Source organism: Mastigoproctus giganteus, chromosome 3, assembly GCF_048544385.1.
Source record: "Mastigoproctus giganteus isolate SK-2022 chromosome 3, ASM4854438v1, whole genome shotgun sequence".
Lineage (NCBI taxonomy): Eukaryota > Metazoa > Arthropoda > Arachnida > Uropygi > Thelyphonidae > Mastigoproctus > Mastigoproctus giganteus.
In genome coordinates this window covers 140545178-140560271 of record NC_143577.1, presented here as the reverse complement: position 1 = coordinate 140560271, position 15094 = coordinate 140545178, and the positions used below count along the sequence as shown (strand labels likewise).

The following is a 15094-nucleotide window of genomic DNA, read 5'->3' as shown; positions in this document are numbered from 1 at the left end:
AATTAATGGGTCACATGGAAGCCTATGATAGATATAAGCTGTTCTGTAAACAAGTCACAAAGGAGATTAGGCAGGTAAAGGCAGATTATGAGAAATCCTTGACAAAGGACGCAAAGAAAAACAGAAAAACGTTCTTTATCTATGTAAACTCTAGAAAGAAATGGATGAATCAGATTGGTCCACTGGATATTGATGGTTCAATAGTTGAGGATCCTGCTCAGGTGGCTAACAAACTAAACGAGTATTTTGCATCTACATTCACACATGAGGAGTTATTCAGGAAAGGGAATGCCAGGAGTGAATTAAACTCTGGCAGTGAGCTAGATGATTTTGTAATAACTGAGAGGAAAGTGGAGGAGAAATTGTTGAGGATAAACATAAAAAAGGCACCTGGGGTGGATGGGATCTATCCAGTTATATTGAAGGAGGCAGCAAAGAAAGTACGCAAACCCTTAGCCATAATTATTAGAGCTTCTTTGCACTCAGGGGAGGTACCCATAGACTGCAGATGTACAAATGTGACCCCAATTCTCAAAGGAGGATCAAAGGCTGACACAAGTAATTATAGCCCTGTGAGTTTAACTTCTGTTACAGGAAAATTAATGGAGGCACTGGTTAAAGAAGCACTACAGGATCATCTAGACAAGAGTTCAGTTACAGCTCGGACACAGCATGGTTTCGTTAAGGGAAAGTCTTGCCTGACCAATTTGATACAATAATAGGATGCAGTCACAAAGAACTGGATACAGGGAATAACTTTGATATTATATATTTGGATCTTAGAAAGGCTTTTGATACTGTTGCACATGGAAGAATGCTGCACAAATTGGAGCAGTGTGGCATTGGAGGCAAATTGCTGCTATGGATAAAGGAATGGTTGAGGGGGAGAAGACAGAGAGTGGTAATCAATGGACACTGCTCATCGTGGAATAATGTTATTAGTGGAGTCCCTCAGGTTTCAGTGTTGGGTCCATTATTGTTTTCAGTATTTATAAATGATACTGATCATGGTATATCAAGCTTAATGTCCAAGTCTGCAGACAATACAAAGGTTGGCAGGGTTGTTAAGAACACTACTGACGCTATGCTGCTGCTGTGAGGATCTGGAAAGGTTGAGCAGATGGGCTGAGAGGTGGCAAATGAAGTTTAACATTGACAAATGTAAAGTACTACATATGGGAAACAGCAAACCCAGAGCAACGTATCAACTCTGTGGTACTACACTGACAGTGGTAGAGAATGAAAAAAACCTGGGGGTAATTGTGCAGGCAGATATCAAGTTCTCTGAGCAGTGCAGACGGGTGCAAGAGTAGCTCAAGAGTAGCTCAAGTAGTCTTGTCAATGATTTACAGGAATTTTTCTAGCAGGGATAAGGTGATTATTCCCTTGAATAAGGCAATGGTCAAGCCACACCTTGAGTACTGTATACAGGTCTGGAGGCCTCATTTCAAGAAGGATGTAGAGCTGCTGGAACGAGTACAGAGAAGGGTAACAAGATTAGTGAGTGGAACAAAGGATTGCTCTTACAAAGAAAGGCTTAAGTTTTGCAAATTACAGTGTCTGGAGATCAGGCACCGGCGAGGTGATCTGATAGAGGTGTATAAATCCTTGAATGGGTTTAAGCATGCTTGATGCCGATGGGATTCTTTCTTCCTCTTACTCAGAATAATCACCTGAGAGGGCATAAATTCAGTTGAGGAAAGACAGATGTAGGAAAAATGTGCAGAAATTTGCCTTTAGCCAGCAGGTAGTTGGTTGGTGGAACAGACTTCCATCCTTTGTTGTGGAAGTTGATAGCCTAAATAAATATAAGGCTCAGCTGGACGGCTATTTCGAACGAACGGAGGGGTGAAATGGAAGTGGGTTTTATTTTTATTTTTATTTTTTTTTTGGCTGATGCTGCATAAGCTTGCTTTCTTGTATCATATGCCTCTACTAATGCTAATGCTAATTTTTGTATTTGTCGATGTTAAATTTCAGTTGCCACTTCTCAGCCCATCTGCCCAAAAAATTTTCTAAATCCTGTTGCAGTAGCACACTGCCATTACTGTTATTAACAAACCTGCCAACCTTTGTATCATCTGCAAACTTCGGCACTAAGCCTGATATACCTTCATCAATATCATTGATAAATACATAAAACAACACTGAACCCTGTGGAACTCCACTAATAACATTAGTCCACGAAAAGCAGCACCCTCTTGTCTTCTTTCACTCAACCATCCTTTTATCCATTGTAGCAACTTACCCTTAATGCTATTCTACTCCAATTTGTACAGTAGTCTTCCATGCACAACAGTGTCAAAAGCTTTCCTGAAATCCAAGTATAAGATATCAAAATTATTTTTTGCATCCAGTTCCTTTGTATCCACATCATAATATCCACTCAGATTTGTCAGACAAGACTTTCCCTTAACAAATCATGCTGTGTCTGAATTATTGCTGCAGTCTTGTCTAGATGATCCTGCAAGGCATCTTTAATCAGTGACTCCATTATTTTACCTGGAACAGAAGTTAACTAACTGGTCTGTAATTACTTGTGTCACCCTTCGATCCTCCTTTGTGAATTGGGGATACATTTGTACATCTGCAGTCCGTGGGGACCTTCCCTGAGTCCAAGGATGCTCTCATAATTATGGCTAAGGGTTTGCTTACTTCCTTTTCTGCCTCCTTTGGGCTTCCATGCACCATATGGCTAATAAAAATATTAATACTATATGTAAATACATGCACTAGGTACATTCAAAAAGTTTACTATAAAATTTACTGGAAATTTACTATAAAAGTTTATTAAGTGAACATATGGACTTATTAACCTAATCATCTTCAAAGTAACTTCTTCTGCACACACCTGGGTTCATGTTTTTTAGTATACATGGTGCTGCTTCAGCATTTTCTTTTACGTTATCCAATATAACAAAATGACAACCCCAAAACCCCATTTTCAGTTTAAAGAACAACCAGAAGTCAGACGGTGCAAGGTCACGGAGGATGTTGAATGACTGTGATACTTTTCACAGCCAAAAACTGCTGAAATGCAATCACCATTATGGGTGCATTATCATGGTACAGGATCCAGCTATTCTTCCATTTTCGAAGTTAACTTCACCTCACATCAACATGTCAACACCAGAGAAAGCAGTGGTAATTCTTCTCCCCCAGTCACAAATCCACGGTGCGCCATGCCTTCATTGTCAAAAAAAAAAATTATCAGAATGACTTTGCCATTGAAATTTATTGCATGAGACTTCTTGAGCCATGGGAACATTTTTGTGTGCCCTTTGGATGAGTCCACCTTAGTCTCTAAGGTCGTAGGCGAACACTCAACTCTCATCCCCACTGGACACTTTTTCTAGGAAGCTTTGAACCTGCATAGATTTTTTTAACAAATCACCTGCAATGGCTTTCCTACAGTCCATCTGATCATCTGACAGCAAGCATGGAAAAAATTGTCTGACCATCTGACAGCAAGCATGGAACAAATTGCTTATTTAGGGATGAATTTCATCCCTAAATAAGCAATCTCAACAACAGTCATTAACCTATCATTTTGCATGAGTTTCTTCACTTTCATGACATTTTCATGACATCAAAGGGTGTCCACTGCAAGGTTCATCTTCTAGTGTTTCCTGTCCATTTTTAAACTTATTAAACCACTCAAACTGCTGTTTTCTTCAAAGCATCATCTCCATAATGCTTGCAGCACCACTGTAGTACTTTTCCTAAGTTTAAAGAACTTGATGCTGATCAAACTGCAACATTCCGTAATCAATTAGCTATGACACATGAGCCAGTTCTCATTTGGTACGAGTGCACACCAAGGTCAATGTCCCACAAAACTTTACAGCCATAGAACCATTTAAATATCAGTGTTGAATTCCAGGAACTTTTTGAATGTACTACATATTTTGTGTATCCGTACACAAAAGCCTACTGATATAAGTCTCATCATCCAGTATGGCTCGACCCATCCTCCACTGCACAAAAATAGGAATAATGAAATGATATGTACTTCAGGTCCTCAAGATATATAGCTGACCACCAACTTCTGCAAACAAACTCTCAACCATAACCCAAAATTGTGCTCAACAGCAGTTACCCGCTCCATGTGCAAAGTAATAGATCAAACCAAAAAAGAAGAAAATGAATTGAAAAATGAAAGATCTCCAACATATGTATCCATGTGTCCTAGGCATCGGTGTAAAGATAGTAAAAGCCATGTAAGTACAAGAACAAGTTATGCACGGTCATTATTAACTGCAAAGGCTTCAGCATCAAATTTAAAACACATATCAAATGCAGTGGATTCCTGTTATTTGGGCCACTGGTTAATCGGGGCAGCCATTTATTGGAAAAATCTTAAAAAACAGAACCCAATCGAGAAAATAGACAGGGTTTACTTCGCTTAATTGGGACAACATGCAGTTTAATCGGGACAGGAGACAGCATCACTAGAGATTACACTACGATCGAATGTCTCCGACCAAAACACGTGGTTCGGTCGGATTTCTGAAGGTCACAACCATAAAACAATAAAACAATTAGCAGTCACCCGTTTATTGGGCTTTTCTGTTAGTGCACTCTATCATAAATGGATAATAAACTCCATCTTATTGAATTTGCGATAATACCGACAGCTGGAATTATGTGGGTTATTATGGTGAAATGTGTTTACACTTCCATGGAATCTTCAATCATATAAAAAAAATTAATTTTCAGAATCTTCTCTCTTCATTCCTATTTTTAAAGCTTCGTAACTTGTTACTCTGTTCTCACTTGTGCGTATCGTGTTACTTGCAATTCGTGTGTGTGCCATGTTCTTTGTTATTGATTGCATATCTTTTTACTGTTTTAAATTTTAACCCCCACCCACAAATGTCACTGAACAGAAATGTAAACTACAGTAGTTTGTATGTACATATTACAGTACGTATTAATTATTCCGATTATCACGTATATTCTTCCAATTTTCACGTATCATTTAATTTTTTAATTGGGGTAATAATGGGTAAATTTGTGATTAATATATCTTTACTTTTATAGCCTGTGGATAATATTCCTCCTATTTTTGCTAATTAGAATCGCTGTTTAATAGAATTAAAATTCAATTCACAAACGTGATCACAATGACCGGCGCTTACTACACATCGTATAGTGAATGGTACTTTACTATGGTGAGTCCATTGTAACGTGATTTGATTGTACAGTGAACCAATTGTAAAGGGGGGGATCCACTGTATTTTTAACTTTTTTTTACGTAAAACTTCAGATAATTGGGGCAGCTACTTAATCCGGCCAAAATGCACTAGTCCTGATGTGTCCCACATAACCAGAATCGACTGTATATGAAAAGTGATATGTGCAAAAACATGCAAAATGGCCTGCTCCTAATGCACAGGTCTTATGCTAATAAAAAGGCAAACTAATTACAAAAATGTATCACCATTAAAGATCTTTATCAGTATAGTTAGGAATGAAATCAATCAGAAATAATAAATTAAGCCTGAGCCTAATATAACTCTTTGATATGATTTTGTTCCTTTATTTCTTGGTCTGAATAATGAATTCATAACATATAACTTTAACCATGAATGAGAAAAATTGTAAAAATAATTCTTCCTAAACTTCTCAAAAACGTCAATGGAATAGTTATACAATCCAAAAAATAAAATTTCTTTCTACATTATTTTAATTAATACACTGTATTATTTAAATACATAAATGTATCATTTATTGAATATTATTATATATTATATTATTATATGTAATAATAATTACATTATAAAGACATGTAATACATAATTATTAAAAATACATGTACAGGTCGACCATCACTAATCCGGCCGCTGGTAATCCAGTTCCACCACTAATTCGGACATAATTTCCGCGAACGTAATTTCAAATTTCCCGGGTTGGTGCACCGACCTGCCGCTACTGTTTTGGTGGTTGGTTGCAGCATCAACTGTTGGTGCGAACTCGTAAACACTGGCAAGCCATTCCCACTTGTTTTTCTGCATTTATTATTATAACCTGCTCACATTTAGCCCCAGCCATGGTTCCAATGCATAAAGGAAGTGCCTCTCGTGGTGTAAAACGCGAGCATCATACATTGTCCGTAAGAGATAAAGTTGAACTTCTGAAAAAAACTCGATAGCGGTGTGTCTGTGAGAAGTTTAACTCTGCTTAATTGTAAATTCCAGAAATTTCTCTTATCTTAGTAATTTTCTCTTAGCCTTTTCAGATTTTTTTTTACAACACACTTATACAAACTTGTGGAAAAACACAACACAATATGATGGATAACACAGCGTGCTAACAAACTTGTTTTCACAAAATCTCTAACAATACTGACAAATGTATTGCGGTGTTTGAGAGTTTATTTTATCGTAATTAGTTTTATTGCAGCACTCACCGCGCGTGCAATAAACTAATCACAAACGACCTTCATATGTATGCCATAATAGCATCACACGTATGTGGCCGACACGGCTTCTCAAGAAATAAAGTAACCAACATATGTGGCCACGTTGGCCACATACATGTAACATAAAAAAATACTTTTTTTATATATTTTAAGCGAAAAACGACAACATTGACATTACAATATTTATTTTAGAATTGCTAATCAAATTATTTCCTACATATTTTTTGGACCCTGGGGAATTTTTTCTTGCCTGGCAGTCAATGTGTTAAAGGTAGAAGGAGGTGGTTAGCTGTTGGGTAAAATGTATGTGCTAAAATAACCACCGGTGAATCGGCAAACTCACTAATCTGGCACCGCACAGGTCCCAACGTTGATGGATTAGTGATGGTCAACCTGTATATTTAAATACATTTATAGTTTCAATATAAAATGTACATGAAATATTATGCATATAAATAAAATGAAATAACAAGCTGTTTTCAATAATCCTTGCCTTTTTATAAGTTATTTGGCCTTCATCGTCAACACGCCTATGTCCAATTTTACGTCCTTTATCCATTCTCCGTTTTTCTCCTAACATTCCAAGTGTATCAGAAGTAGTAGCTGAAGTTTTAGAATCATTATTTTGGCAAAACTCTTCCACTGAAGATTCCTAGAAAAAGAAAAGTAGGTCATAGAAGCCTCCTAAAAACAATATGAAAGGTATAGTTGATAACAATTTCTGAACATTTTCAAGCCATGTACCCTACTCTTTTTTGTGCTCCTAATGTCCAAAATTCTGAAGTCAAGTATGACATTTGAGGGATACATTTTCTTCTTAAATAGGTATTGAAGCCCATGAAGGGGCTATGTACCCTTTGGGATATGAGAAAAGTATAGGGACACAACTTTTAAAACACTACTTTATAATGGCACGTGTCTGTGCACATGTGTGAGTATATGCATATATACAACAGAAGTTTTGGCACTGATGCAGTCCATCCACTGGACCACAGCTGTGCCAAATTATTAGATAATCTATATTACTGGACATTCATCTTAAAATAATTATAAGCTGTTGTTGTTGTTGGTGTAGATGTTTTTCGGCACAAGGGCAACTGTGGCCAAAATGTGCCTATTCAAATATTTGGAATGGTACCGGAGTTTGCCTTATTTGTTATTAGATACATTCATAAAGTCTAGTTTGCTTGAGATAAGCGAAAAGCTCATTCAGATTGGCATTGTTTCCCAATAGGTGGGTTAGTGATAGAGGTTCTTGCATTTGTGTCAGGGAAAGGAAGGTAGTATTTCTGATATGGGAGTAATACGAACAATCTAACAGAATATGTCGAACTGTAAGTTGTGATGAACAATGCATGCATACAGGAGGGTCATCGCCCATGAGCAGGAACAAGTGGGTCAGGTGTGTGTGCCCTATGCGCAATCTTGCCAGTATTACTTCTTCATGCCTATTTTTCCTCAAGCTCGAGCTCCATATTTGTGGTTCTTGTTTAATTTCAAATAATTTATTGTTTGTCTGTGTCTTCCAAATGTTTAACCATTGTTCCCTATAGATACGTCTGATATGTTTTAATAAATCTATATATGGTACTTGGTAAGATGGAGGTGCGTTGCTCTTTGGGTGCTTAGCTGCCTGGTCTGCTGTTTCGTTACCTGTGATTCCAGCATGCCCTGGAATCCAACAGAAACTTACGGTATGATTCACATTCCTCAAATGATTTAGACGAGACTGGATTTCTTTTATTATGGGATGTGGGGTTGAGAAATTGTTACTTATTGCGGAAAGCGCACTCATAGAGTCTGTATAAATTAAACTATTAGTGTTGAGACAGATATTGATATTGTATATAGCTAGGTGGATTGCATAAAGTTCTGCAGTATAACTGCTACATTCAGTCGGGAGAGATACAGATACTGTAAATGTGGGAAAGACTGCTGCAGCACCTACGGCATCATCTGATTTTGAGCCATCAGTATATATTAAGCAGCTCTGCGCATTGCTAGCGGCATGTGCTTCGTGCAATTTCTTGATGTAACAGCTTTCCATGGACTTTTTTCCCCATTGTTGGAAATAGGTATCACAGTAAGGTGGGTTTGAGGACCAAGACGGATCAGATATTTTGGTTTCTTTGAGCGTGTTTTCAAAATGAACATTCCAGCAATGCATCAAATCTTGTAGTCTAATACCAGTTGGTCTATTTTCAGTGGGTTTATTGTTATAGAATGTTACCCTTTCAGGATTGAAAAGCAGCGGTTGATTCGGATGATCTGGAAGACTTTTAATCCTGGCTGCATAGGTGAGGAGTAACATTTTCCTTCTGAGGTGGAGTGGTGGTTCGTATGCCTCTATATAGAGACTTTGGACCGGAGATGTTCGAAAAGCTCCAAGAGCAGTGCGAAGAGCACTGTGCTGTATTGTATTCAGTCTTGTAAGTACAGTTTTCCTAGCTGAGTCATATACTATTGAACCATAATCTAGACGAGACCTGATGAGCGAACGATACAAATGCAGGAGAGTGCATCTATCTGCACCCCATGCCATGGCGGAGATGGCTCTGAGTATATTGAGTTTTTTCAAGCAGAGAGTTCTGAGATAAGTTATGTGCATGGAAAAATTAAGTTTAGTATCTAATATTAAACCTAAAAAGCGGATATTGCTGGCAAGAGGGATTGGTTGGTTTTTTAACTTAAGTTCAGGCTCTGGATGTAATCTGCGCTTTTTACAGAAATGAACTGCAATTGTCTTTTGTTTTGACAGGCGATAACCATTTTCTACAGTCCATGTCTCTAACTTATTTATGGTAAGTTGTAACTGCCTCTCTATGCTGTTAATGGTTGGTGAATGGCATGATATAGCAAGATCGTCGGCATACATATATATTTCTACGGTTTTGGGGATATTCTGCGTCATGGTATTTAGTCTAATTGCGAAGAGGGTAGGACTAAGTATGGACCCTTGAGGCACCCCTTCTTCTTGAATAAAATATTGTGAAAGTACATTCTGGTGACGAACTTGAAAGGTTCTGCACTTGAGAAAGTTCTGGATGAATTGAGGTATGTGTCCTCTCAACCCTAGGGTATATAGCTCTCGAAGAATGCCATACCTCCATGTGGTATCGAATGCCTTTTCAATATCTAGACTCACCATTACCAGATGTTCATTTTTAACATATGCATTCCGAATGTTAGTTTCGGCTCTTACCATAAGGTCCAAACAGGATCTGTTTTGTCTGAAACCATATTGGTTGATATTTAGTAGCATTTTGCTTTCTAGTATCCATTTTAATCTCCTATGTATCATTTTTTCTAGTGTTTTACTCAAACAGCTGGTTAGGGAAATTGGTCGGTAGTTTTGTGGAAGTGATTGATCCTTTCCTGGTTTTGGAAAGGCAAGAATTACAGAATGATGCCATGAGGAAGGATAAACACATTCAAGAAATATCCGGTTGTAGAATACTAGTAATAATCTTAAAGCTGCATTATTTAGGTGTTTAAGCATTATATAATAGATTCCGTCCGGTCCTGCTGAGCTGTTTGCTGATCTGTTTAGAGCTTCTTGAAGTTCAGCTAGGATGAATGGTTGATTATAAGGAAGGGATTGGTTGGTGTTGAAATTTAATTTATATTTTTCTGCACAAGTTTTGATTTTCAGAAAAGATTTGTCGTACGCAGAAGCTGATGATATTTGACTGACTGTCCTCTCCCAAGGAAATTGCCTATTTCCTTTGGAGAGGACAGTTCTCGTCCATTCTTAATCAAGATTGGAGCAGAGAAGGGAATGTACTTATTATTTAATTGTTGGATTTTCTTCCATATTAGCCGACTGCTGGTGTCCTTTGTAATGGTACTGGCAAATGTTATCCACGCTTCTTTTTTGGCTTGTTTCCTGATTTGTCATGCCCTTGCCTTTTGTTTTTTATATAAAATGAGGTTGGCTGTTGTAGGAAATCTACGAAATAGGTTCCAAGCTTTATTTTTTTCTCGTTTTGCACTCTTACAGGCCTCATTCCACCAGTGTTTTGCATGTCTTTTTTGGTTTGCAGAGGATTGAGGAATTGCCTCAGAAGCTGCTGCCAAAATTTGTGCGGTGATGTGCTCTGTGACTTTATCTATTGGTTGGGTTTTAATAAATTGATCATCAAAATTAATACAGAATGAATATTTTGTCCAGTTCGCTTTTGTGAATTTCCATTTTACTCTGTAATCTGGAGAGTGGGATTGTTTTGTTTGAATTTTACATATAATTGGAAAATGATCGCTGTTGTGTGGATCATATAAGGTTGACCACTCCATACTGGGGAACAGTATGGGAGAACAGATTGACAGATCAATTGCTGAAGAGGAGCCTGTGGGTAGATGGACATAAGTGTGATGGCCAGTATTTAGCAAGTTTAACTGATGTTGATTCAGTAATGTCTCTATCATATGTCCTCTTTTATCCATGCTTGAAGATCCCCACAACGGGTGATGCCCATTGAAATCTCCAAAAAGACAGAAAGGTTTTGGCAATTGTGCTATAAGATTTTCTAGTTCTTTAAGCATGAAAAGTCTGTTTGGTGGGAGGTATATTGAAACAAGAGTTAGTGTTATTCCAAGCGCAATACGCACAGCAACAGCTTCTAAGTCAGTCTGTAGAGAGATATGTCGAACTGGGATTTTAGAGTTAGCTAGTATTGCTACTCCTCCATGTGCGGATTTTGCAGTATTCCTGTCTTTTCTGTACATTGTGAAGTTTCTAATTGAGAGGGTTACCTGTGGTGTTAAATTTGTTTCTTGCAGACAAACACTCACTGGATTGTACTTATTAATCAGGTCATATATATCATCAATATTGGCTCGTATGCCTCTGCAATTCCATTGAAGTATGTGCTGCATTACTTGCTTTTAGGAGTTGTGTTTTGATCTGTCTGTTTTTTTGAAGCAGTTTGTTTATAACGATCTGATTTATTTCTGTCTTTTTTGGGGAAAACCGGTCTCTCTGTAACCATGTGTTCTTCTGCATGAAGTTCTAATATAGTTTCTTCTTGGTCAGTTTTGTTGTCAACATCCATATGTATAGGAAACTGTTTCTTGGTCTGAGCATGATCTGTAGGTACTATTTTTTCTGCTTTTTTTGTAGTTTCAGGCACGTTAGGAGGAACTGAAATTGGTGTATTAATTGCTTGTTCCAGTTGCTTGTGTTTGGCAGGTTGTGGCTTAGCATTAAGCACGGACCTGGCCCAATCTGCAAAAGAAATGTTTGGAGGGACTGCAATGTCAGTTTGAGTAGCAATAGAATGATTGTGTTTGGTTGCTTGTGCATACGTGCGTTTTGGCATAAACTGCATGATGTGCTTTTTGGCTTCCTGATACGTTACTTTGTTTTCTGTTTTGTATTTTTGTATTTCTTTCCACATTTCACAATTTTTTGAATATGCCGGATGGTTACCTTTGCAGTTGGGACAGGTGAAGGAGGTTACGGTACAATCAGCTTGAGTGTGTTCTGTTGAACCACAGTTTGGGCAAATCATAGTGCCACGGCAAGCTACCTGGGAGTGTCCATATTTCTGGCATTTGTAACACCTGATGAGATTCGGTATATATGGACGTATACGACAATTCAGATACCCTGCTTTAACCATTGTTGGTAAGTTTGGGGTACTAAAGGTCAGTATTATGTTCCTTGTTGGCTTTAATTCTCCATCTTTCCGGATTAATATTCTTTTTGCATGTATTACTTTTTGATCTGTCAATTCTTGTACAATTTCATCCTCTGAGATGTTAATCAGATCCCACTCTGCTATAACTCCTTTTGATGTATTCAGAGTGGCATGAGGCGTTATTTTCACGGGAATTCCTCCAAAAGTAGTCAGTTTCAATAAAAATTCTGAGTGTTTTGGCTTCATTGTCTCTACCAGCAGATCTCCAGACTGTAATCGCTTTACCATCTTCGGTGATCCTGCAGCATTTTCCAAGCATTTCTGGATTAGAAATGGGGATAATTTGCTAACAGGAGAATCTGAAACAGAATGAATAAGGAGAAAGGCTGGGTGATCTTGTTGACATAGATCTGTTTTTTGTCTTTTATTTTGATTTTGATAAGAGTCATGATCGGGTTGGTCTTGATCAGTAGGTGATCTCAACTGATCAAGTGAGGGAAAGGTTTCTTTGTCCATTTTGTACTCCTTTTGGCCCTGAGGGTTGGCTTTCCCACTCAGGTTACCGGCCCCGCCACGGGGAGGCAGGAGTAATGCCACGAGTGGCCAAGCGGTTGTTAGGTTAGTTGGGTTAGTAACTCTAATAAAATTAAAAGGAAAGTTGTCTTTTCTTTCCTGACTTAACTTACAACTTGTAAGATGAAGTCTACAGTGCTTTTTTTAAGAACTTAAGAGAAACTAACAGGGAACTTAAAAGAAGAGTGATTCCTTTAAAGGAGAACACTTTGAATCGCTTTATAGAGCTCAGAAAGTCGCTTGGCCACGGAAAAAGCTTGGCATCCGGGGCCATAATTATAAGCCTTCAAGAAAATAATGAGAATACAGTACAACCTCATAAATCAGGAACACAACAATTCTAGATTTTTGAAGGTTATGCATATAGCTTAAGTATTCAGGGGTAATTCATTACAGTAGAGTGTCAATAATCCAAACTAACTGGGACCGGGGATAGTTCAGACTTCTGATTTGTTTGGATTTTTGAACTTATCAAAAATACTGTTCTGGAGACTAAAAAAAAAAGTTTGGTAAGTTTAGAAATAAAAACACTGGCTTTAAAATCTGAGGGGCCACCTAATTTGTTGTTAAATTCAAGTGCCTTTTCACACAACAAATGTCCAGATATGGGTTCTCCTAAACTTTGTCTCTGAGTGAACCACAAATAAATGGTATCTTCAACAATGGGCTTGAAACAAACTTCCGTATTAGTCGTTCTCATAGTTTCTTTTTCTTGTTTCGCAAGATCTGAATCAAGTTTCGATGCAAACTTGAACATTTTTTCCTTGTTGCTTTTAATGTATGCTATTGTTGACTTCCCAGCCTCACAAAATTTTGCTAACGAAGACCCATTTTCTCCCTTTCAAAGTCTGTTTAAAATCTCAATCTTCGAATTCAATTGTTAAAAATTTCTGTTTCCTTTTAAAACATGAACTACAGCAGTAAAATAAAACTCTGTTCAGAATCCTTTTACTCCATATCGTGTATCATGTTAGTTGCAATTTCTGTGTGCCATGTTCTTTGTTTATTGATTGACGCTTATCTTTTTTTTTTTACTGTTTTACCCTTTACAACCCCCAAAAAATGTCAGTGAACGAAAATATCAGATTACAAAGTGTGTTGAATAACAGATTACAGTGTTACGTTTAGTTAGTACAGAATTTATAAACGAATAAGAGAAGTTTACCTCAATATGATACGTAGAACATTTCCATATGATACTCTCCAAAAATTAAAACGAAAACAATTAAAAAATCTTACATTACAGTAAGAAATGTTATACGATACGTTATATCCCGTACTAAATAGCATTAGCTTAGTACAGTATAGTATAGTATATAATATTATCAATTAATAAGTAAAATTTAATAATCTTGTTAAACTTCATTGTCAATTAAATTGTACTTTTTTAACTAAATACATATAATGACTTAGATTTTACAAACATAACATTATTAATTAATAATAACGTGATACGGAAGTTATATAACGAAACTCGGAGATAATACTCAACACTGAAAAAAAAAAATATATATATACATATACAGTGTTATAAGTGCATTGAGATATAAGTTTAGGGTTATAATTTTGTACTGAAATTTAAATTTTATTGAAATCATAACTCAGACCAGAGCAACAAAGCAAAAGGCCCAAGCTAATGGGAGTGCTGTGGCTCAGGGGAGAACTAAGCAGCAAACAACTATCCACTGTTCAGTGGATAGTTGTATCCACTGAACAGTGGATACAACAGTGGATTGTTTGCTGCTTAGGTTCAAGACGAAGGAAGTTGCGTCATTTGAACATATGCTCGTCTTTGAGGAGTTAGTTGTTGTTATTTTGGTTTTTAGGAGCATTAGCAACTAAGGCCATATTACTCCTGGATATGCGGTGGTCATTCCTTAACCTTTCCACATCTTCCGTATTTGGTGGTGACGGGTTCGAACCCTGGTCTAATCAAGAAGCGGGTGCTACGCACTGCTGCTCCTTCCCACCTGGCTACGGAGGCGCCTGAGCAGTTAGCTTCCCTGCTTAAGTTTATGAATTTGCGCTGTTGGCGTAAACAGTAGGTATCAGAGATCTGATTAGCTCGATGACAGATGGTATGTATGAGGATCGTAAATATGATAGGCGAGATCTTACCTTGCAGTTGTTGTAAGAGTCTGGACTTGTTGTAGTCAGCGCTCTTGATTTCACTATGGAGATGGGTTATCCAGAATTTTAATGTTTGTAGACTGAAGTTGAAACAGGCATGTTCCATACGAGAGTTGTGGAATGGGGCTTGGTAGCGGAACCCTTTAGGGATTATCTGCTTGCTTTTGCACCTAAGTGCAAAGCGTAGATGCTGTCTGTTGTGAGCTATGGAAAAGGACTTCTGTAACTGCACACAATCATTGTAGACATTGCGGCCGTAAAGGGAACGTATTATCACGAAAGGGCCTTGTGTACTGGAGTCCATAGTACAAAAGGAAAGCCATAAACC

The 15094-nt window shown here is 37.6% G+C and overlaps 1 protein-coding gene across 4 annotated transcripts in view; it reads right to left on the bottom strand.

The window, feature by feature from the left end:
* Positions 1–15094, bottom strand: part of LOC150088291 (phosphatidylinositol 4-phosphate 5-kinase type-1 alpha-like) — a 743292-nt gene that overhangs the window by 629281 nt on the left and 98917 nt on the right. For all 4 annotated transcript variants that reach the window (XM_090370677.1, XM_090370676.1, XM_090370679.1 and 1 more), the window contains one exon: positions 6918–7076. In XM_090370677.1, coding sequence (XP_090226803.1) covers positions 6918–7076 — 159 coding nt within the window. The remainder of the gene's footprint in view (positions 1–6917; positions 7077–15094) is intronic.